The sequence below is a fragment of the Cyclospora cayetanensis genome, unplaced genomic scaffold, assembly GCF_002999335.1.
Source record: "Cyclospora cayetanensis isolate NF1_C8 unplaced genomic scaffold, CcayRef3 CcayRef3_contig_55, whole genome shotgun sequence".
Classification (NCBI taxonomy): Eukaryota; Apicomplexa; class Conoidasida; order Eucoccidiorida; family Eimeriidae; genus Cyclospora; species Cyclospora cayetanensis.
In genome coordinates this window covers 60,491-80,947 of record NW_020312535.1, presented here as the reverse complement: position 1 = coordinate 80,947, position 20,457 = coordinate 60,491, and the positions used below count along the sequence as shown (strand labels likewise).

The 20,457-nt window shown below is 50.1% G+C and overlaps 3 protein-coding genes across 3 annotated transcripts; 2 read left to right on the top strand and 1 right to left on the bottom strand.

Annotated features, from left to right (window-relative positions):
• Positions 1 to 581: 581 nt before the first annotated feature.
• LOC34618569 lies at positions 582 to 4,394 on the top strand. The gene is made up of 5 exons (XM_026334971.1): positions 582 to 900; positions 1,353 to 1,467; positions 2,057 to 3,821; positions 3,959 to 4,018; positions 4,275 to 4,394. The coding sequence occupies exons 1-5, from the start codon at positions 582 to 584 to the stop codon at positions 4,392 to 4,394; spliced, it is 2,379 nt and encodes a 792-aa protein (XP_026190756.1).
• Positions 4,395 to 5,678: 1,284 nt separating this feature from the next.
• LOC113146738 lies at positions 5,679 to 9,409 on the top strand. Its single transcript, XM_026334970.1, has 4 exons — positions 5,679 to 7,034; positions 7,313 to 7,371; positions 7,593 to 7,977; positions 8,078 to 9,409. Exons 1-4 carry the CDS (start codon positions 5,679 to 5,681, stop codon positions 9,407 to 9,409), a joined length of 3,132 nt encoding a protein of 1,043 aa, XP_026190755.1.
• A 1,217-nt stretch (positions 9,410 to 10,626) lies between these two features.
• On the bottom strand, positions 10,627 to 12,174 carry LOC34618570. Its single transcript, XM_026334969.1, has 5 exons — positions 11,953 to 12,174; positions 11,609 to 11,796; positions 11,190 to 11,417; positions 10,956 to 11,041; positions 10,627 to 10,778 (listed from the first exon to the last, which is right to left on the bottom strand). The coding sequence occupies exons 1-5, from the start codon at positions 12,172 to 12,174 to the stop codon at positions 10,627 to 10,629; spliced, it is 876 nt and encodes a 291-aa protein (XP_026190754.1).
• Between the last annotated feature and the right edge of the window lie 8,283 nt (positions 12,175 to 20,457).

Here is a 20,457-nt window from a genome sequence, read left to right as displayed (position 1 = left end):
GGCTCGTTTCTTTGCGAAGGCTGCCCGAACTGCTGCTCTTGCGCATGCATCGTTGCGGCTAGTAGGTTGGGGGCCTGGTCGGAGTCTTTGCCGAGTGTGCTCTGGCAGAAGAAATTAAAGTCTCCCGTCGTTTTGTGTTCTGTTTCTCTATGAAGCGCCAAGCCCTGCTATCTCTGCTGTTGCTGACGCTTGAGAGATGTCTAGGCAGTTTGGCTTCGCCGGATCCCCTCGGGGCCCCTCTAAGTCACTTCACGGCAAAACACTGGGGACACGTAGGTTATAATTTTAGCAATAACACTCCTAAACACTGCATTCGATCGCATCCACTATCCACATCTCCGGAGCTCAGCGGCAGCAGCTACTGTAGTGGTACGGGCAGCATTAGCACCACAAGCCGCCGCTGCAGGATTGACCAGCGGATGCGCAGGGGAACTGCGTCTTCCTTCCTATCGTTCAGCTTTCACGTAGCCAACCTTTCTTGGACCCCCCGCACAATAACAACGAACGCATCTTCAGCGGCCTCACGCCCTGGCGTCCGGCTGCAGCCTCTCCCACAGTTCTTTTTACGTTTTCCCCTCAAGATGCGGCACATTTCGTCTGTCCCCACCTCAGGTGCAGCAATAGCAGCTGCAACCGTAGTGGTTCCCAAGGCAGCAGTGGGAGACTCCCGGAAGGAGTCCAGGGTCGCGATCAAGGCGTCAGGTGCAGCAGCGGCAAGTGGAGCAGCATCCAATGGCGAGGAGACAGATTTGTTGCTACCATCCGCCTCCGAAGTTGCAGAAGCAGCGGCAAGAGCTCCTGCTGCTGTTGCTGCTGGAGTGACACTGCAGCTGACCCAGGAGGAGAAGGAACTCTTTTGTACTCTGAATAAGTGTGTAGTAGACAAAGAGCTAAATATTGGTACGTCTTGCTTCCTCACAAAGGACCCCAGCAGTCCATCTTGCAGCATGCATGGCTTTGTTTTCTCCCATGCTGTGCACTGTAGTTGCTTTAGCTGCGTCGTTCTTCCACTGGCACTGCCCCTGACTGTGGGGATGCTGCCGCCGCACGTCTTCTTTGGACTACTGCAGCCCATGCGCGTATGGCTGTGATTTTTGGTTGCAAATGCTCTCAATGGTGCACACATACACATACACACACACAGCGCATTTCTGAACGTCTCCAGGTAGTGGCAGCGGACTCCAGGCATTCCGGTGTGCCTGCAGTTTTTCTGTCTGTCTGGCCGTCGTTATGTTGGCTTCGGCTGCGCTTCGCGTCGACTGTGGGCCTTAATTTGGTTTTTATGTGGTATGCTGTGCGTGTAAGACACCGTTGGCGCTTTAGCGAATCGGGTGTGCTGTCCTTCGCTGCAGAGCTAAGGGCGGCTGGGGGCTGGGTGCGCGACAAGCTTCTAGGGATTCCTTCTCAGGATATCGACATTGCTATTGACTCCATTACAGGAGCTAGATTCGCCACTCTGCTTAACCGGTATGACGCTGTTGCCTTGTCGGTTGTTGAGATCGTCCGCTTGGCCCTGCTGCGGGTTCTGCTGTTTCTGACTGCATGCTGATTTGCGCGCGATCATTGTTGATTTCGTGGGTAGTCCGAGTATGCAGTGTGCTGGCTTCGACTGGGTCTGGGAAGACACTGAGTCCATTCACAGGCATCGCATATCAGCAGGCATGCCAATGCCGCTTTGAATCTTCACTTGTTCGCTTATGCCCTTTCCTTCTTGTGCCTTTCGTAGACGCTTGAATATTCTACTCTAGTCGATTATTCTTCCTGACTTCCCTGCCCATGTGTTGTTGTCTTACCTTACCCAACTCCTCTCTCTGTCTCTGTCTGTCTGTCTCTCTCTCTCTGTCCTCCCTCTTGTCCGTCTCCCTGACCTCCGGGCCCTGCACAGCATTATCTCTATTCGTTGATAGGATGAGAATCTGTTTCCGTAGGCGGTTTTGTTCCTTTCAAGCTCTCTCTCCGTGATGCTCACCTTTATGGCTTTTTCTGTCCCGTGCAGGGGCGTGTTCCAGGTGTCGGTAATAATCGCCTTAGTGCCAAGGTGTCTGTTTGCGTTTAGATGGCTTGTCTCAAAGGGTAAATCCCCACACGCGGTGGGCATCATATCGAAAAACGCTGCTCAGAGCAAACATTTGGAGACAGCGACCCTCACGATGCATCCGTTCTCTCTGGATCTGGTCAATCTCAGAAGCGAAAGTTACTGCAGCAACAGCAGGATACCCAGCACCACAGCCATCGGCACTCCTTTACAAGATGCAGCCAGAAGGGATTTCTGCTGTAATGCGCTTTTCTACAACTTGAAAACGGGGTTGGTCGAGGACTGGCTCGGACGTGGCCTCGATGACATTAGGCACTGCATTCTCAGGGCAGCCAGCTCTTCCCCTAACACCACTCTCTTAGAAGATCCCCTGCGGCTTCTACGGGGGGTGCGCTTTGCGGCTGTTCTTGACTTCCGGCTTGAAAGGACTCTTGCTGCCGCTGGTGCAGACCCTGATATTCATGAGGCCCTTATGGCCAAAGTGGCCAGGGAGCGAATCGGCGTCGAAATCAAGAAGATTTTCTCCATCGCACATAAGAAACGCGATTCTCAGAAGCAGGCGCTGGTGGCGCAAACAGCAACAGGAGCAGCAGTACCAAACGGGCGGGGACCTGCCGAGCAGCAGCAATACCAGCTGCTTGAGGGGCCCCTTAATAAGACCTTAAGGGGAGTACTTCTCATGCTGCAGCTGCGGGTGTGGGAAGCGATAACAGGAAACGCAGGGGGCCTCACAGTGTACAAGCAATCAGAGGAAGACCCCACCTTAGGGACTTCTAGGTCTCGTTTGGGCCCTAAGGCCTATGCTGAGCATCTTACGAACACACAGAAACCACAATCCCTCATGGAGGAAGCCTCCGCTGGAGTACCGTTGGGGGCTTCCTGCCTGATTGCACTGAGACACATCCTTGCTCGGGAGGCCTTGCTGCAGAAGTTGCAGGAGCGGGGATCCACAACAGCAGCAACGGCAGCATATTCAAGCATGACAAAGCTATATCAGGCCTTGCGTAAGGGCATCCATTTGGTGGGTGGAGAAGACAAACTGCGTCATTTGTTGTTTGCAGCCGTGCTGCACCCCCTAAGGGGCCTCTTGGCTGTATTCCCCACAGGACCCCGTGTTCGACCTGTGGCAGGAGCCCTCGTCTCCATCTCCTGGAAGCTCCCTAATGCAGATGCAACCGCAACAGAAAGCTTGATAAATCATGCGGCACTTCTGCACACTGCAGCACAAAGTGACTTACTCCTGCACAAGCAAGCACTGGGGCAGGAGGAGCAACAGCAGCAGAGGATACGATTGGGCACTTTGGTGAGGGAGGTAGGTTCTCAGTGGCGAGAAGCCCTACTTCTTGCAGCTGCTGAGGTCCTGGGGGCAGTTATCTACAAGGACACTGCAGCGTCAATTGCTGCAGCAAGAGTCGCCCTAACAGCATCTCCCCTTCCCACAGCAGTAGCTGACACACCTGGGGAAGGGGCAGGGGAGAGTCATGTGAAGCACAGGAGGGGAACCGATACTGGAGAGGAGGTCCATGAACAAAAGAAATTGTGCGGACCGAAGGGCGTCTCTGGACAATTGAATAATCTGGATCAGCTTGCAGAAGCTGCAGGAGCAGTAGCAGGAGAGGATGAAGTAGCTCCTGAGGTCGATGTGGGAGAACTTGACAGTTTGCTGCTATCCAGGGAGGAGGCAGCGATAGAAGCAATCAGGCGTATGGTGCACCTTAAAGACACAATTGAGGCTCTTGACCTCCAGGATGCCTGGCGTATGCCCCCTCTTTGCAATGGGAAGCAGGTGTGTCTCACCCCACACACATGCAGCTGAGCTCAGTGTTGAGCCTCTTCCACCCTATCTCTCCTCCGCTGTAGTATCCGCCGCGGTACTGCGCTGGATGTCGTATTTTGTGTTGAGGTTACTGCTGCTTCGTGCAGGTGGCTCGTGCTCTACCTGGGGCGTCTGGACCTATTCTTGGGGAAGTCATGGAAAAGCAAGTAGGTCGTTTCATGGCCACAGCGACCACGTGGAACTAGCTTAGATGGGCATCTTGAGGTATTTTCGTAATGTGGAGCTTGTGAGCCTGAAAGACTGAAGGCACTTGCCGAGAATAGCTGCATGCGCACTTGTAAGGCCCCCTGAGGGGCCGCGGAATGCCGCGAGGCCCTGTCAGGGCGCTCGAGACGGGCATTAAGTAGCCATTCTGTAGTTCTTAACAGTCTAATTGAATCTTGTTGTTTCGTTTTGTTGCAGCGTATCTGGCAATTTGCCAATCCCGGGAAATCAGCAGAGGAATGCCTCTCTTATTTGCAAGAGGTGTTTCCCCACTTGGTTGGTGAGGAGTCCAAGAACAATCAACGCCCGAACAAATGATCCACCAAAAACTAAACTCAAAAAACGAGGTTCTCGTCTAGTGTTCAAATCTAGATTTATCGTAACGGGATCTTTTTGTTCGGGCATCCGTAATCTGCACTGACTGGGCCTCTTTTTATGGATGTTGACCCTATAGGATGGCGAAGGTAACTCCCGGTAGGTCCGTTGTATGCCCTCCCAGGTGGTCTCCTCCTGTTGTTTACTACTGCTGCTTGTACGGAGAGGAAGGAGCATAAAGCTTTTCTTTAGTGTCGTTTGAATTGAATTGTAGCAGCAGTAGCATTGGGATCCAGGCCTCTAAACTGTAGATGAGATCTTTCTCACGACACGTACACTTTCTTGGAATTACTACCATATTTTAGATTTCTTCATCATTAGAATTATCGGTAGATCAAAACTCCGGCTTCATAGAACCCGCCTACGGTGACGTCCTTCCCAAAACCAAGCGACCCTAACGTGGAACAGCATGAGCCGGAGCACAATGCGCCCGCAAGCCCAGAAAGCCATGTTTGGTTTGGAAAAGTGATAGGTACTCTCGATGAAATAGTGTTTAGAGCAGTGTGGAAGGGGCCTCTTGTGGGGAGTGCAAGACCCCTGTCGACGTCAGAATCGATCCGACATGCCAGAACCACAACAAAACTTTTGCCCAAAAGGTAGTATTGTCTCACTGTCCTGTTGTCGAGGTGTTCTCATGGCCTCTATCAGTTCTTTAATGTGGCTACTAGCCCCTTTGTACCAGGCGGGTGTTGCGAAACGCCGTGTAGGATCAAGGGCCCCCGTCCCGCTTGTGGGCTCCGAGGACGGGAGTTGCCGCGGCACATGTCTTGCTTTCCTACATCCAGCCGGATTATGCTTTAAAAGTGGGTATTGCTGATATGTTCGAAGAGGGCCGCTGTGAACACCCAGGTGTGCCACCATAGGGCTCCTTGTAGGGGCCCCCCAAGGGACACGTGGCGTCCCAATTAGGCTTCCTTGGGCCCTGCTAATAAGTGGCTTCTTTAGTGGCCACGGACCTGCATTGCGGTATTCTTGACGAAAAATTTCTATGAATTTATTTGGAAAAGGAGCTAGGGCTTTTCAGGTTAGGTTTTCATTGGCTGCTCATTGGTATTGCTGGCCCAGTCGATGCATAGGGTCTCCCCGGCTTCTCTGATTTATTGGTTTTCCCACCTGAAGCACCCTAAATAACATTTTCCGTGTGCTCACCCCATACGTATACTAAAAAGCAAAGTGGCTTGGTAATGGGGGTTCCGCAATAGCCCTCTCCGATAGACACGGGTTGAGATGGTATTCTTACGCAGGGGGTTCGCCCCCAGGGTTTTGCGGAAGTGCAGTTGCCCAGGCGTCACTTGCTCTTTAAGAGAGATCTCCACTAGGGTGTTTGTGGAGGCTCGCCAGGACAGTTTCCGTAGAGGGCGTTCACTTCGGCGGCTGCTGAAGGGAGAGGTGGGTACCCCTGCCCCTAGAGAAATTCCCGAGTGTCTGCCAACCGAAGAAGGAGATGGAGGGGCCTGCATCCGGCCTGAGGAGTCCGCTGTTGGAGGCCCCAGGGGTCAAGGTGTTGACGGGGGGTGCCCCAGAGGCTCTCCACTACGCGTTCGGTTCCCCCGTCCTGATCTTGATGAGAAGGCCCTCAAAGAAGAGCAGCGAAAAGTACAGAGGGCACCCCACTGGAAGTTTGTTGCCACTCAGGAGATGGAACCTGGTGGCTCCACTTTCTGGCGACGCACGTGGGACTTGTCCTTCTCCGAGGCTGGTGGCCAGGCACAGGCCCCTGAGGCATCACACCAGAAGGGTCCTCTTTTATCCCCGGAAGGACAACTGGAAAAGCCTCGACCACAGACTAGGGAAGAGTCTCTCTCTCTATTCTGTATTTTTGATGCCCCAAAGGAGGGAGGCATTCGTGTGACGCACGCAGAAGGCGCAGGAGCTCCTGTCGGAACTGTCTCAAGGCCTACGACCCTGTTCTCAGAGGGCCCTTCAGACTGGCGACTTGATATAACGGAGGCGTTCGATGCAGATTGGTGTCGGCTGTCTGGAGTACCCTGGGCAGAAGACGAAATTACGTCTTCAAGGGGGCCCCCTGATAAACTGGAAGATAAACGCCTGAAGGTCTTTATCCCCCAGTTGGGGGTTCCCAAGCCCATTGCACTTCTTAACCGTTACCAAATACTACACATCCTGGAAAGGCCTCAAGAGGCCTTAGGATTACAGTGTGTTGAGGTTTCTGGAGCCCAGTGTCTGCTTCGAGGTGGAACTACGGGTACGCCTCAGGCGAGGGGCCACGGGGAACAGCAGAGAGATTCTCCTATGACAACACTGCCTTCGGAAGTCTACGAGGCTCTCGTTGAAAGACTTATGAGGATTTTGCCCTCCTTTGAGCAGCAGCAGCTGGTGCATCTACTTCAGCTGCACCTGCAGCACGTGCGAGCCCTCCAGCAGCAGCAGCTCGAGCTTTTGCAGAAGGCGCGCAGGCTACGCCTTCACGCAGCGGCAGCAGAACCAGCTAAGCAGCATCGCGTTGCAGAGGAAGCAGCAAAAGCAGAGGCATCAGCTACTGCTGCAGCCTGGGGCATAAAAGCTCTGCAACAGCAGCGGCTGTTTGACCTTGTTTTCGACGAGGCACTCCCTCATTTACCTGTCCGTTGTGTAGAATATGCTTCTCTTCGTAGTCGCGCCGTGATATTCCTTTGGGCTGCAGTACTTGGATACTTTGACTCCTGTGCCTTGGGATTGGGACGTGTACTTCGGCTAGCTTCACAGATAAGGTCTAAGGGCGATAGGCTTTTTCCTAGGAAAGGCTGAAGGTTTATGCATTCTTCTTGGGTATCATCCTTGGGTAGTGCAGTGCTTTATCAGTTGTTTGAGTACTGCAATTTATAGCTCAGCGCGTGAGGGAGCCACGTGTGTGTTCGCAGCACTTGACACTCGAGGAGCTTGGTATCTTTATGAGGACAATAGCCGCCTCCGTCCCCACGTAGGCCACCATTTTAGTAGGAATCCGGCTTGATGGTTTATATTTCGTGCGAGACAGCCTGCCTATCGTGGACTGGTGGAAGCACTTTTGGCTTCCACGTCTGGCACCCCAGTTGTCAGGGTTCAGCTGATAATTGCTTGCATGGGGCTTAGATGTTTTTCATCGCTATCCAGTGCCAAAGCCTGCACAGGCTGCTGCTGTGGGTTAATATGCTGCCTCAGGAATAGGCTAGGGATTCTACAAGTTTTGGCGCTGCATGCGGTCGACAAAACCTGCACAGCTGGGTGGGCCCTACCCAGGGGTCCTAACCCCATCGAAGACACAGAGAAGGCGGCTCACCAGAAGGCCATCGTCTTAGGGATGCTTACAGTGCTGCAGCCCCTCGTTTTAGGCCTCCAGCGTCAAATTGCCTCGGAGGCTTCTCGATGGCATGCGCGCCCATCAAAAGGCTTCCAGGAGAAGGTTGGCCTGCCTTCTGCAGAAGTTGCAAGGCCTTTGTCGATGGCAGGTTGTGGGCCACGGGAGACTGGTGGAGGCCTTGGATTTGCTTGCCGACGGCTACTGGAGATCGGTGTAAACCAGTTAGGAACTCTTGAGGTAAGTCTTGTGGCAACTGCAAAAATTCCTGGGCGTGGGCCGTTTTAATAGAGCAGGATGTTTGGTTTGCCTCACTGCTGAAGAGTGGCTGCTTTGTGTGTTGTTGTAGCACCAGACGCTGCCGCGGGGCTTCTTGCTACAGCTTGTACTCTGCTGCTTATCCATGGGCTCTGGATCCTCTGAGGCGCCGTTGAGTATAGCACGGCAGTGCGTGGATTTCCTGTTGAAAGATGTAGCGGCGTATCCCTCGTGCAAGCCCTCCTCGATCCCAACCGGAGGTTCCAACTTAGAGCGCCTTACCACCCAAGAAGCCTTCTGGGTTCTGGTTAGCTGCGCCTACCGAGCGGCCCGTGGAGGACCCCCTTCATGGCTGCTCCCGGTCTACAATGAAGTGTTGAGGCACCCATCTGCAATTGAGCGCTCGAGCAAAGAAGGACTTCTGGGTATTTCCCTGCGCGCAGCTCCTCTTCAAATGTCAGCTTGTGACCTCCGCTGCTCGCCTCCCCTTGGGCGCACAGAGGGTCCCTCTGCGAACGTACTATCCGTAGAACAGTTGCATTCGCTTCTGGAGGCTCTAGAAAACGCCTTTCCGCGAAGGAGGGCAATGGCAGTTCTTCTTGATCACCTATTGCAGCCACATGAGGTGCGAGGAGCAGCAGAACCGAGTCCTGGGGACGCTAAGCTATGCCTGTCAGGAGGTTCTCACCTTGCGAAGAGGTTTGAGGAATGGACCTTAATGCTGGAGACGTGCCAAACCCAGAAAGACCCAGGAACATCCGAAATCAGGCCATTTGATTACCTAGACGATGATGAGAGCTCTCGTAGCCACTTGGAGGTGATAGAAACACCAGTAGCGGGCGTACTTGCAGCTGTAGAAACTCTGGCCTGGACGATTGCTTGGATGCGGCAGCAACCGCACCAAGAAGTCTCGGTACAGAAGAGCATTGCGAGCGCTCACTCACTGATTGTCAGTCTAACGGCTGAGGTGGTGGATTCGGCACAGGCCTCTCTGGTTCCTCCCTCTGCTCTCTTTCAAGGAGTCCATATTCTGGCTGATTCGGTGGAGCACTTGGTAGGGACCCTAGAGGAAGATCCGATTCAGCACAAAGAAACCAGAACTACACTAGCTGCGCTGGTGGGGGCTGGTGCACTTCTTTTGAGGACCTGCGCGGGAGCGATGCACGGGTGCAACCCCCGTTTGGATTCAACGGAACATCTCGTAGAGGCGGTTTCCTGTTGCGTGTCCCGTTATTTACAAAGTATCGAGGTCCTGAGACCCTTCAAGGACTCTCAGCAAAGTGATGACGCGGAAGGAATAGAGGCAGCAGCTACCGCTGCATTTCTTAATTCCTCTGCGGATTGTTTACGGAGCTTACGTCTGTGGATGGGTGGCAATGAGGAGGTAAACCGGCTGGGGGCTGTTACTGGCGTCAAAAACTAAGAGCCTAAAGGGTTTGTGAGCCTTTAACAAGCAAAGGCCTTTGAAGGGTGCACCGGGCAGGTTTTTTGCTAATCGTTCGAACTTCGTGTGCTAGTGAATTTGTGATGTAGAGCTGGAACCCCGTGAATCTTTCATTCAGAACCCACGGAGAGTGGCTCAGTAACCTGGGGGCCATCCTGAAGAGTAAGGAGAGCAGAGCTCTGAGCAGCAGGGTTAATAAAGGGGGGCGCATCAACGAATAAGAATGGTGCTAGGGGCAACGAGTTTCATGCCAGCCTCCTAGACGTTTTGTCTCTCAGGGGCCATCAGTGAGCAAACTGCTGGAGCAAAAAGCACATCCTTGGATACCCTAAAGGTATGATGGCTTCCTTTGCAATAATCTGTGCGCACAATTTTGTGTGAACGATGAGATCTGGACTCATCTGATTTCTGCATTGCACTATCTGCTTGGTCGAAATTGCGTGTAGATATCAAGAGAGGCTACCGAGTGCGCGATATTTGTGGGTAGGTGCCATCTTTATTGGGCAGGAATATTCCATTGGCCGCGAGTGCTGTTGGTGCTCGTGAGTTTATAGGTTCTGCAATAAGCCCCCTACAAGAATTATAGCTAAAGGCCGCCCTAATGGAAAGTAAGTGGCGTGTGCTTCTTTTTCCGGTGCAGCCGCTGCGTGGGACCCCCAAAATGGGAAAGAAGGACGCTTACTAGCAGAAGAAGGCCTCAGGGGCCTCCTGCAGGGACTAGAGGGATTCACGTTGTGCGCGCAGCTTTTAATTAAAAAGAGTATTCAAATCTTAGCAGCTGATGCGGCAACAGTATCAGCAGCCACAAACGGTCTGAATTATGTGCTGGAACAACTGATTCGCATCTCTCCTATGGGTTCAGACGAAGAAATTGCTGCAGTAGTTCGGGTTTCTAGCCAGCTGTTGCATCTGCAGAAGCTGTTGAGCTCAACGTTCCCCAGAGGGACCATTCAAGACTTGATCAACAGCATATGCCCCAAAGTACTGTTGCAGTTGCAAGGCTTTAAAAATAAGATCCCCTTTCATGAGACCTAAGCCTGCCGACAACTGCTGGCCTGCTAAGTTGTGGGGTCCCATAGGGACGCCCCAGGAATCCCAATATCCTGGCCTAAACGATTCCATATGGCTTAAGCAGGGAGCAAGTTGTTTCCCTAGATGCTTGGATGAGTCTGCGTGCACCTTCAGTGCGGCCCTATTCACTTTTTGGTTGAAACCTTCCTGTTGACGGGATAGAAGGCTATGCGAGCCCCCTTTCCAGTATATGGGTTTGCTTTGAGATGGCGGTAAAGTTCCATTGTGAGGGTCCCCACGGCTCGCTTGTCCCACCCGTGAATAGTCAGCAGTAAACCTGCACACAAGACCCTCAAATTGACACCCCGCCTACTCCGCAGCCGTTTCTTGAAACCATAGGGATAATTCATGACGTTATATGGGTGCACCGCTTAAATTGAGGTCGGAGTCAGAGAGAGTCTGCGGTTCTTCAGCCTCCAAGCTCCCTCGAATTTAGCCTTTAAGGCTTGCGTACCTCGCTTGTCAATGAAAATTCGCGCTCTTGTGGCATACTGTTCCGCCAACCGCCGCAGAGCCAACGGCTTCACGCCAACTCCAAGCCTGAATACAAATCATACCCTTGGAACTGGCTGTACACCCAGACGACCATCCCTCGTCTAGGGGATATGCTACGTGCCTCGCAGGCGCAAGGACTCTAGGACTTTGTGCATTCGCAGAAAAAATTAAGAGGTTAAGGTCTTCGATTTACCTGACCATCAGGTCTGGCCACTCTGGGTCAAAATAGGCCTTGACACCCCTGCCGTCAAGAATGAGCTGGGCTGCCACGCCCCTTTCCCGCTGTTGTAGCATGGAAGTTGCAGCAGCAGCAGCGGGAGCTCCAGCCTGCTGCGTGGTTGCAGAGAAATACACCAGGGACTTCTGCGGGCTTTGTGGAACGTGGTGATGGTACACATAAACCCCAGGTCGCTTCAAGGGGCTGCGTACAAACCAGAAATCCTACACCACGAATGCTACGCCCTACTTCAGATAAAAACGTCTTAATACACACTCTAAGCCATGAACAGTACATGCCAGCAAGGTAAGAAGATGCCGAAGGGCGTCCGGCCGTTCGTAGTTACCGAACGTTGCGGGCGCTGGAGGGTCCAGTAAGCCGTGTGGGAAACTTGCCTGCGCAAGGCTCCCTCAGCAACCAGTGCTGCGACCATCTCAGGCATTTTAAGTGTCATGGGACCCGTGTAGTGGGTCTCCTCATCCTTCAGTCTCTGGCGCCTCACGTTGCTCTGTGCTGCAGCATCCGCCTCTCCCCTGAAGAAGGCCCCATACCCGTAGCTGCCTCCAACTCCAAAAAACCGCCGCTGTTCCTGCGCACCAGGATTAAGAAAGGGATGGCAGAGGCCCCCGAGTGAAGCCCATGCTTCAGAGCGTGGCCATGAGCTGCATGGCCGGAGGCAAAACAAACTCGAACGAACTCTTCCGTTCGCCTGCAGAGCAGACGGAAGTGCAGCAGCAGCAGAGCTAACTGCTGCTGGTCCAGTATATGGCGATAATCTTGTGGGCTGCTGGGTCTTTAGCTGGAATAAATTGTAACGGGGGCCCTTTCTTGGAGGCTCCAGTGTCTTAGCATCTATGCCTCCCTCAGCTGGCCAAAGATCCCCGTGTTTCGATCGCACATGGAAAATAGAGGAAGCCCAACGGCACCTTTCTTTTACAGCAGTGCTAGTGATGCGATCCATGTTGCTGCTGTTAGTTTAGTGCCCTTGTCCAATCGGGGTATGCGACGGATCTCCTGTGGGGGCCCCTAGTGAAAGGGGCCCCCTAGGACTTAGTGGAAGGGAATGAGGGAAAATACATAATTCCTAAAGTGTGAAAATGATGTGAACGAGGGTACAAAAGCAAAAGCTTACTTATGCGCGGCAGCGCCGACCAGGTGGTAGCCACAGTATCACTGCATGTCATCCACAGACCGCCAACTCTTAATTTTAATTAAATGACTCCAAATTATAAGCTACAGAGAAATTCAGGTAATAACACAAGAAAATGAAAAGTAAATGAAGCACAACTATGGAATACTTTCTCCGGGGCGCCATCTTCGTAGGCTCCATCAAACAAACTGGTGTTCTCCCATTTCCCTCGAACACTAACAGCACCCACCCTTAAGTTTCAGCTCTTACGCCTGTCAGTCCACATCAGTTTATATTCATCTACGCGTATGCCTCTTATTTTTTCCTGGAAACATCTTTTTCACTGCAAAAAGCTTTAGTTTATAATATGAATATGGCATTGAACAGTCACACACACATATTCGATGCTCCCCCATCTTACAAACCCATGTATCTCCACTAGAGGAGCACTTCAATAGGCTCAATATCAAATGCCTGCGTGGTAGCAAAGGAAGACAACCCTTGCCTGTGGTGCTTTATTGGCCACCCCGACCACCCCTCCAGCAGGCTATCCTACACTGAAGCTTTTTCTGCTGCACTAGTTATCTAAAATTAAGAATCGAAACAAAGTAAATATTTCACATGCAAGCTTGTATACCTAACGCATCGCAGGATAGTGTTCAAAGAAAAACTAAGGCGCGATAAATTATACGTGTCGCTACCTGCTAAATGCATAACACGCACACAAGACAAAGACCTTCGAAGCTGTTGCGGGCTAGGCTCCACAGAGGCACTATCCACTACACTAATTACGCCAATCAAGATTCCAAAAAACGTAAATTGTTGGCTTTCCGTGTATTGTAATGCTCTATCTTTCTCCGCAGGATGAGACTTAACTTCGTACTCAGGATAAGTTTACAGACAGTTGTTGAGTGTTTCTGCACAAAACCTCCCGCCCTCTCCTGCCTAGTCCCTTCAGCATACCGCTGACATGTGGGGAGAGGGACAGCTATTGTGGACATTGCTGCACCCTAATAGCACTCCGAACATTCACAGCTTCAGTGCACGCAGCACCTAAAGGAGACGTCCACATCTCTCTTCCAGTGTTTTCCTAACAGTACAATAAATAAGTTACACAAGCAGACATCCTTTATTAAGTGTTTACTGATTCGGAAAACTAAGACTGTGGAAAGGGGTTTACATGTAGCTTGGATTGTCAGACCTCCTCTCTGCTCCCTCCTCAATTCGGTAAAGCACTTCCTCGGAATCCGTACCCGTACGTGGAGACCAACTGCACGCAGGACAACGGAAGATTTTCCTCCCTGCCGTCACTCCCCAAGTAAGCATCAGCGTTTTAAAAAATGCTAATAATAAAAGTAAATGTTAGCACGGGAAGCGACCCACAAACCTTACCCACAACGGACGAGGGACCAAATCAGCATGAATGCAGCGATTCAATGACTCGCTGTCCTGAGAGCGGTGCAGTGTATAATGCTTCAGCTGAAAGGTAAGAGACGACACGTCAATACAGTAAAAAGTATCGAATAACACACCAGCCTATCAGTGTTTCCATGACTCACAGGACAATCTTTGCACTCGAGCACAGCCGCTGCACACCATAGTCAATTTGTAAGCGCCACAAGAGGCATAGGGCGGAGTGTAGACACAAGATACCTGGAAGTTCCTGTGCAAAGATCTGAATGTAGAGAGAGCCCTTACAACAATGAACGTAAACATTTCAAGCAATACCTATAGGCGAAGGTCTGTACTTAAGGCTGATCATGCACTGGTGTAAGGCGAATGGCACGGAACCCGAGGAATACCGCACGTAAAGACTATCATTCATACCCGACCAGTGCTGTGAATTACATCGCAGGCGAACGGAGCTCACAACTAGTGTTTTGTCATTCACTGAGGTAGGCATTTTCCACTCCACGTCACTAGAACCTCCCTACTAGGTTTGCCCCGCCAGCCACTAGCCCTAAAAGTAATCATCTCTAAATCTTTGTTCATAGAGTTTTTATTTTGTGCTTGTTACTTGCCTAAACAAAGCCTCCCTCTAATCCGTGAAGCTTTGTACCTTCTTTTGGAAGCTAGTATTGCTAGCTCTGTGGCACCTCCAACTTTTGAGAAGCATCGACAGAGAAAGAAAGAGGTGAAGTCCTTGACAAAATCGCAAACTGGTTAGGCCTCATGGAATCATTTTCGCTTTTATTGTCTCCTTCTGGTGTGCGTCATAGAGACTGCCGAGCCACTAGAATCAAATCTTCAATTCTGAATTTGCACAACCGGTCGATGCTAATCATAAATCAGTGCTAATATATTCCTTGTGTACACAATAACCCGCATTAGTCAGCTGATTTTGAATTGTTTCGCCGCTCGGGAGCGCTGCTGACCTTGGCTGTCCAGTTCCAGACCTGGGTTTGAGAAGCAATCCTGAAGCTGCAAGTGAACACCGAGCAGACAAACAGCCTCTTACGCTGCAAGGCCACTGAGCACACGGAAAAAAATCACTCCAAGAAGGCGTATGTATGTAAGCATAAAGCCAAAAATACTTCAGAGGACGCGTTAGGCGAGATTTGTGTATCCATATGCTTCGGTCTGCTTAGCAGTGGTCTTCTTACCAGCAATGTGTAGCCAGGTACTAAAGGCATGCCAAAACATACCAACAAACTTCAGCTCCATATATGCAATAATACTCCCGGAAATCTGTAGGCTTTTTGCATGTTGTTTAAGAATAATAAGGTGTCCTCTTGAACCGTGGCAAAGCTGGGGAAAGGGATAAAGTGGGCATGAATGCTTGTTTGTTGACAACCACTAAATGCTAGAGTGACCCTTGAGCGCCGACAGTTCAAATATATACTCTATAGGCAAATTCGCTTCAGGAACTAAGAGACTAAAAAATAGGAGGGGATAAGCATAATTATGTGCCTTTAGCTGCTTAATTTCTGGCATGACCAGGCACACGCCTCTGCCGCGGGACATGCCTCATACCACCAGAAGGACCGACGTATACGGCTTTCCATTGTAGTGTAACTATAAAAAAATGACTTTAGCAAGCGCTTCATGCAAAACCATGCTGCTGAAAGCAGATGGGATCTACAAAAGCGGGTATTTCCTTTGTTTTGAAACCTGCTGTTGTTCAGTTTGGCAATAACAGGGATGCATGAATTTTGAAAGCACGATCCGCCAGCGAATTTGATGCAATCAATGAATGATTACTACATCAACAATTAGTGATTGTATTGTAAGATGGTGGTGCCTTGGGGATTCGTGAAAGCCCTTCGGCCAGCAGGTTTGTAGCCCCGTAAGCTACACTAGGGATTTCTCGACTACCGTAGCTACATACCATTTAGAATAAGCAGAGAATCTAATAACTGTTTGGGCTATTACTAGATCATCTCCATTGCAAATGAGTTTTTTTTAGCACAATAAGAAGTAACATGGTGAGCGTGTGCCTCACTAGCTGTGAGGAATTTGGTTTGTGGTGCTTAGCTAGTGCACCAACACGCACTTTAGTTGCCAGTTTTTCTCTTGTCAGACCGTTTAGGTGTGAGGTCAGATAGATGGGATGGTTCTTTTTGAGTGACATTGACAAATTCTCTTGACGGTTTTTAATCACTCTGGAGTCAAGCAACTTCTTTCAAAGACCTATTGTAAAGCGTTCTAGCGGCGATGGTGCCTTTACTCTACTGTAAAGCTATGCGCAAGCCAATGTACAGTATAGCATGTAAAAAAGACACTTAAAAAGCCTCCACTAAGTTTTTCCAAAGGCTTGTGCTTGATCTGGATAGTACACTAGTGCCTATATAAATAGTGCACACTTTTTAACGCCAATATACGCTGCACAAAACTTATATATCCAGCACTGGGCACTGCCACTAGGTTCTGGCGAGGAGACGAAATAAATTCGCAATTAAATGGTATTTTGGAGAACTCGTAGCCCGCTACGGGATAGTAGCGCCAACAGCTGCGTCAAAAGGGTGGGCACTTTGTAAGAAATGGTGCTCATAATTAGGAAGCGCAAATACCGAAGGAGCTGCGAGGTGGCCAATGGGCGTCACTGGTGCTGCATCAGCCTTCTGTATCCACATCATAGACTATTTACTTTTGGTAGGTCAGTCAAAGGGGCAACGATCCAAGCAACGTTACTTCTGAGATTTGGACAACGAGATGCAACCACACGAAGCTTCGCGACATCCTTACGGGTTGTACACCAGGTAAGGGAGGAAGGGGTTAATGGCCTTGCTTGATTGCTTGATTGTTGAGGGATATGGACCCACGTGTCCTCCCTCTACTCCTCACAGAACATACCGATTACATCATAAAATTTCAAACTAACTTCCAGCTTAGCAGGAGCTGATTGTGTATGTACGCGCGTCTAAAGGTTTCAATAAGGTATTGTTCATTCCCCAAGTTCTGGCTGTTCTCCCACGTCACGCCTCGTATTAGAACTCATTCGATTCGACTATGCCCTGGTCACACAATTCATGTTATTGGCATTGCTGTAGGGCTTCTAGCTCTTTTTTGGTTCAAGACCCTTCAATTCGACTGCAGCCAGCTCTTATGCATCTTTGCTTGGTATAACCAGTCTCAATGCATTAGAAAAACACAGAATAGGGGGTGCTACAGTTTGGAGGGGAGGATGCTGAAGTTTGTAGACGGATGTTTGATGATTTCCTGCAGAACTGTGCATACTTAGAACGAGGCGCCCCTTGAGCCTGGCTCTGTCAATCGTACGCGTGAAGCTGGTAGGCACCGAAGCCAGCTAGCCTTCAGAAATTTCATTTTCCTGCGGCTTGTGTCTGCAAAAGTGCTTCTGTGCCACTTGCGTCGTTAAAGTATTAGCTGCTGCGATGTCAAGGACGAAAGGGCTCGCTTCAGGAGAGGAGACCGTGTAAATTTAATCTCATCAACTATGTGTAGCTTTGTAACATGGATGCTCTCCTCTAATATGCTAAAAAGATGTCATGCTTGGAAAATTGGGAACTGTGGGCTTGATGCTGAATCTACCGCGAACAACGAGGACTCTCAAATTGACTCCTCACTTTGCATGCTTGTGCGCAGGTCTCAAGATACGCTGAAGTAAAATATAGAAAGCGGTCTGGCTCTGTCGGATTGAGGATTGCGGAGCCTGAAGAAGCTTGCATGTTCTAGGATCTGCGGTAGACAATCACCCAGCGCTTTGAAATAAATCGTACCGCAGTCTGGGACTAGCATAAGTGAAAACCCATAATGAGGTAACAGAAGGCTCTTCGAGGAATGTAGGGTGTCGACCGGCTTTTCATTAGTACTGAGGGGCTAGGGTGCACTGCCTGGCTGGTGGTATTCACCGACGCAGAGGTTGTATTGTGTCGCTTTGCAATACTGGTAACGGCATGCCAAAGGTGAGAAGCACTTGCGCTCATTATCGATTAAACATTCTCCCAGATGGAAGTAATCTAGCGGCTTCTATAGGGGTTCACCCGCTAAAAAACGACTCTCATGCGTTAGGGTAACTACACGCGCCAGACCAGTAGGCCTGTGTTGGAAGAAAATCACACAATGTGTCCTCTGAGAGGGTGGCCATGTGCTTAATACTTGATACAGTAGTGACAGAACTTTGTTGAAGGGATAACAAAGGCGCCAGACGCCTTTGGTATGAGCCATATGGAAGTGTGAAGGAATTTTGAATGCGCGATATGACTTTTGAGTCGTCGCCGTCATCGTTTGCATTTTGTTGGCTCATGATGAATAAAAGGCTTTTGCACACTTCGAACATCGTTGCATGCACTAATAGGAAAACGCTTTTCTATCGGGAATTGCTTTTTTTGGTGTGCGAAGGTGAAAGGGTCTTTGATTGATATTGGACTGACTCCTTCTCAACGGCTGCTTCAATGGCCATGCACAAACCACCATGAGTCTCTTTTCCCGGTAAGGCGCTATCTTGCTTATCAGTCAACTAAAAGCAGATGGTCGAGAAAACGCATCAGCGGCCACGTTGCTGTCTCCGGGTATGTTTTTAGTGAGTACGTCTTCAAGCCCACAAGCAAGTTGAGGCTTCATTTGATCGACACTACGTGTGGGTCTTGTTGACTTTGGCCTTAACCGGTGCCGCAGCAAACAACGATTCGTGTGCATCTTCAGAGTGGCAAAAACGTTAGAGCCTGGCGCATCCAGAGCGTGCCTAAAGGCCGATACAGCTCGGTCATATTCCGCATCCCGCTGCACAGTATTCGCCATCTTGATACCGAGTTAAATGCGCAGCAGTTCTTTATCATGCTTCAATTCTTTTCCTACGAAAGTCTCTAAATGCGGCTCTCAGCACAGAAGACGGCTGGATGACCTCATGAATCTCCAAGGTTGTGAAGTGCAGGCCACCATGCTTCAAGGTTTTCACGCTGAAGCATGTTTCTCTTTCTACTAAAACTTTAGTTATTTCTTCGTAGGCCCCACAAAAATCCCAACATATTGGCTAATTCTTGACACATAGGCATATGACAGTAGGTGACGGTAACAAGGAAGAACTTTGGTAGAATGCTGGCATTTAGCTGTTCGGGGCCTATTTGTGTAGCCTTGATTTTCTACGAAGAGGCGACTATCCCGTCCGCTGCCACAATATGCCGGAGGTAGTCGACTGAAGAACTCTTGGAATGTCCCTTGTCAAGCTCGGTAAACTTTTGTGGGCCCAGAAACTTTTCAACATTTCGTCCAGCACCTTCGCGTGGAAAGCTTCGTAGAAGCTGTAGAGCGGAGCGTCGTCTAGGTAAAACGAATACACCTCTGTAGATGTACGGTTAGAACAAATATGTTTGGTTTGTTTGAAGTATTTCTCAAGGCTCTTCTCAGTCCGATACTCGTGACGCTTAACTCACACTAACTCATACAGAAACGAAATGCAATCGTGCGCTGATTGATGGGTGCCATGCGTATCTGGTGAACTGTTCATTTACCGCCGTCATGAATTTCGTGGCACCGTGGAATGTATTGTACGTCCTAAACTGTGAGCTTCTGGTATTTAGGCAGATTTGGAAAGGCGTGAGGCTCCTTGTACTGAGACGCCATTCTTTGCATGCTGCTTAACTGATGGGTCATCTTTCTTCGCCACGATCATGGGCGGTGCGGCAAAAGAAGAGGAAAAGCCAATATCTATTCTTTATCGTCCAGGTCATTCCGAACTTTTTAACAAGCTTGAACCTCTTCCCGACTTAGTAAATACATGACACCTTTACTAGTCGCCTTACCCGGCACTGTAGTTCTGTGACTGATGACGTTCGGCGACAATTCAAAGCGTGACACGTTCAGAGACAGTTGACAATTAGAAGATAGCGTTTGCCTCATCGGTTTAAGACAGTGCCTGTCCTTCTTTAGTACACTTCTGTGAAGAGATGGCAGCCCGCCCCAATGGCCGAAGTTACCGTGCAGACCTTTCAAGATCCCGCCTTCCCCTAAAACTCTTGGTCCAGAAAACAGGCGTCTGCATTCTGCCGGACCTTCAGGTATTTACTTCACAGGCGTTTTTGTTACAATAGTTCTCCGTGGCAAATGATTCCTTCTCAAGTTTCTTCCGTTGTTGACCCCCAATTATTCGTGCTTCTTGGGGAACGGGCGTACACGGCTTGCCGCCGGCATTGCGCCCATCCTCCGGCGGCTTGGAACAACTGCGGCTATGTGCTCAGCGTCTTCTGCTCGTGACGTCTCAAGTGCCAAGCGTGATAAATTGCTACTCCTGAAACTTTTTGATGCCAGCTTAAACTCAACAGACTCAACAACGGAGTACAGAAAATGCACTCCCGCATGCTGATCAAAAGTGAATCCAGGATGGAGCTCGGTGGTATCCAGTGTCAACTTCCCACAAGTTTCAGCGCAAGCAACGAAAGTCTGGCCCACAAATCAACTAAAAGCAGAGCTTAATGCTCCTAAGCTTTGGACTACAGCACCTACGCATGCCCCTAGCCACCTAAAGCGAGCGAAAAGAAGAGAATTGATTTACCAAAGACGCAGCGCATCTCCACAAAGATTGAGAACCAAGGCATTTGTGAGTGTCTTTCCAAACTTCACGGTGCACTGTGAAGGGTCAAATTTGGCTTATTTGTCTTCTGCCGTTGCACAGTGGAAAATGACTGTAGTATGGTCAAAAGCCTCTAAGGCATGTAT

What these genes read in the sequence shown, in the direction of transcription:
- LOC113146738 (XM_026334970.1), top strand. Translation starts at nt 5,679, where the DNA reads ATGGTATTCTTACGCAGGGGGTTCGCCCCCAGGGTTTTGCGGAAGTGC. An exon ending in ATAGCCGCCTCCGTCCCCAC is followed by an intron (nt 7,372 to 7,592) that starts GTAGGCCACCAT and finishes ATGCTGCCTCAG; the next exon opens with GAATAGGCTAGGGATTCTAC. An exon ending in GAACTCTTGAGGTAAGTCTT is followed by an intron (nt 7,978 to 8,077) that starts GTGGCAACTGCA and finishes GTGTTGTTGTAG; the next exon opens with CACCAGACGCTGCCGCGGGG.
- LOC34618569 (XM_026334971.1), top strand. Translation starts at nt 582, where the DNA reads ATGCGGCACATTTCGTCTGTCCCCACCTCAGGTGCAGCAATAGCAGCT. An exon ending in TTCGCCACTCTGCTTAACCG is followed by an intron (nt 1,468 to 2,056) that starts GTATGACGCTGT and finishes GTTTGCGTTTAG; the next exon opens with ATGGCTTGTCTCAAAGGGTA. An exon ending in CTCTTTGCAATGGGAAGCAG is followed by an intron (nt 3,822 to 3,958) that starts GTGTGTCTCACC and finishes TGCTTCGTGCAG; the next exon opens with GTGGCTCGTGCTCTACCTGG.
- LOC34618570 (XM_026334969.1), bottom strand. Translation starts at nt 12,174, where the DNA reads ATGGATCGCATCACTAGCACTGCTGTAAAAGAAAGGTGCCGTTGGGCT. An exon ending in GCTGAGGGAGCCTTGCGCAG is followed by an intron (nt 11,418 to 11,608) that starts GCAAGTTTCCCA and finishes GTTTGTACGCAG; the next exon opens with CCCCTTGAAGCGACCTGGGG. An exon ending in AATTTTCATTGACAAGCGAG is followed by an intron (nt 10,779 to 10,955) that starts GTACGCAAGCCT and finishes TCTTGTGTGCAG; the next exon opens with GTTTACTGCTGACTATTCAC.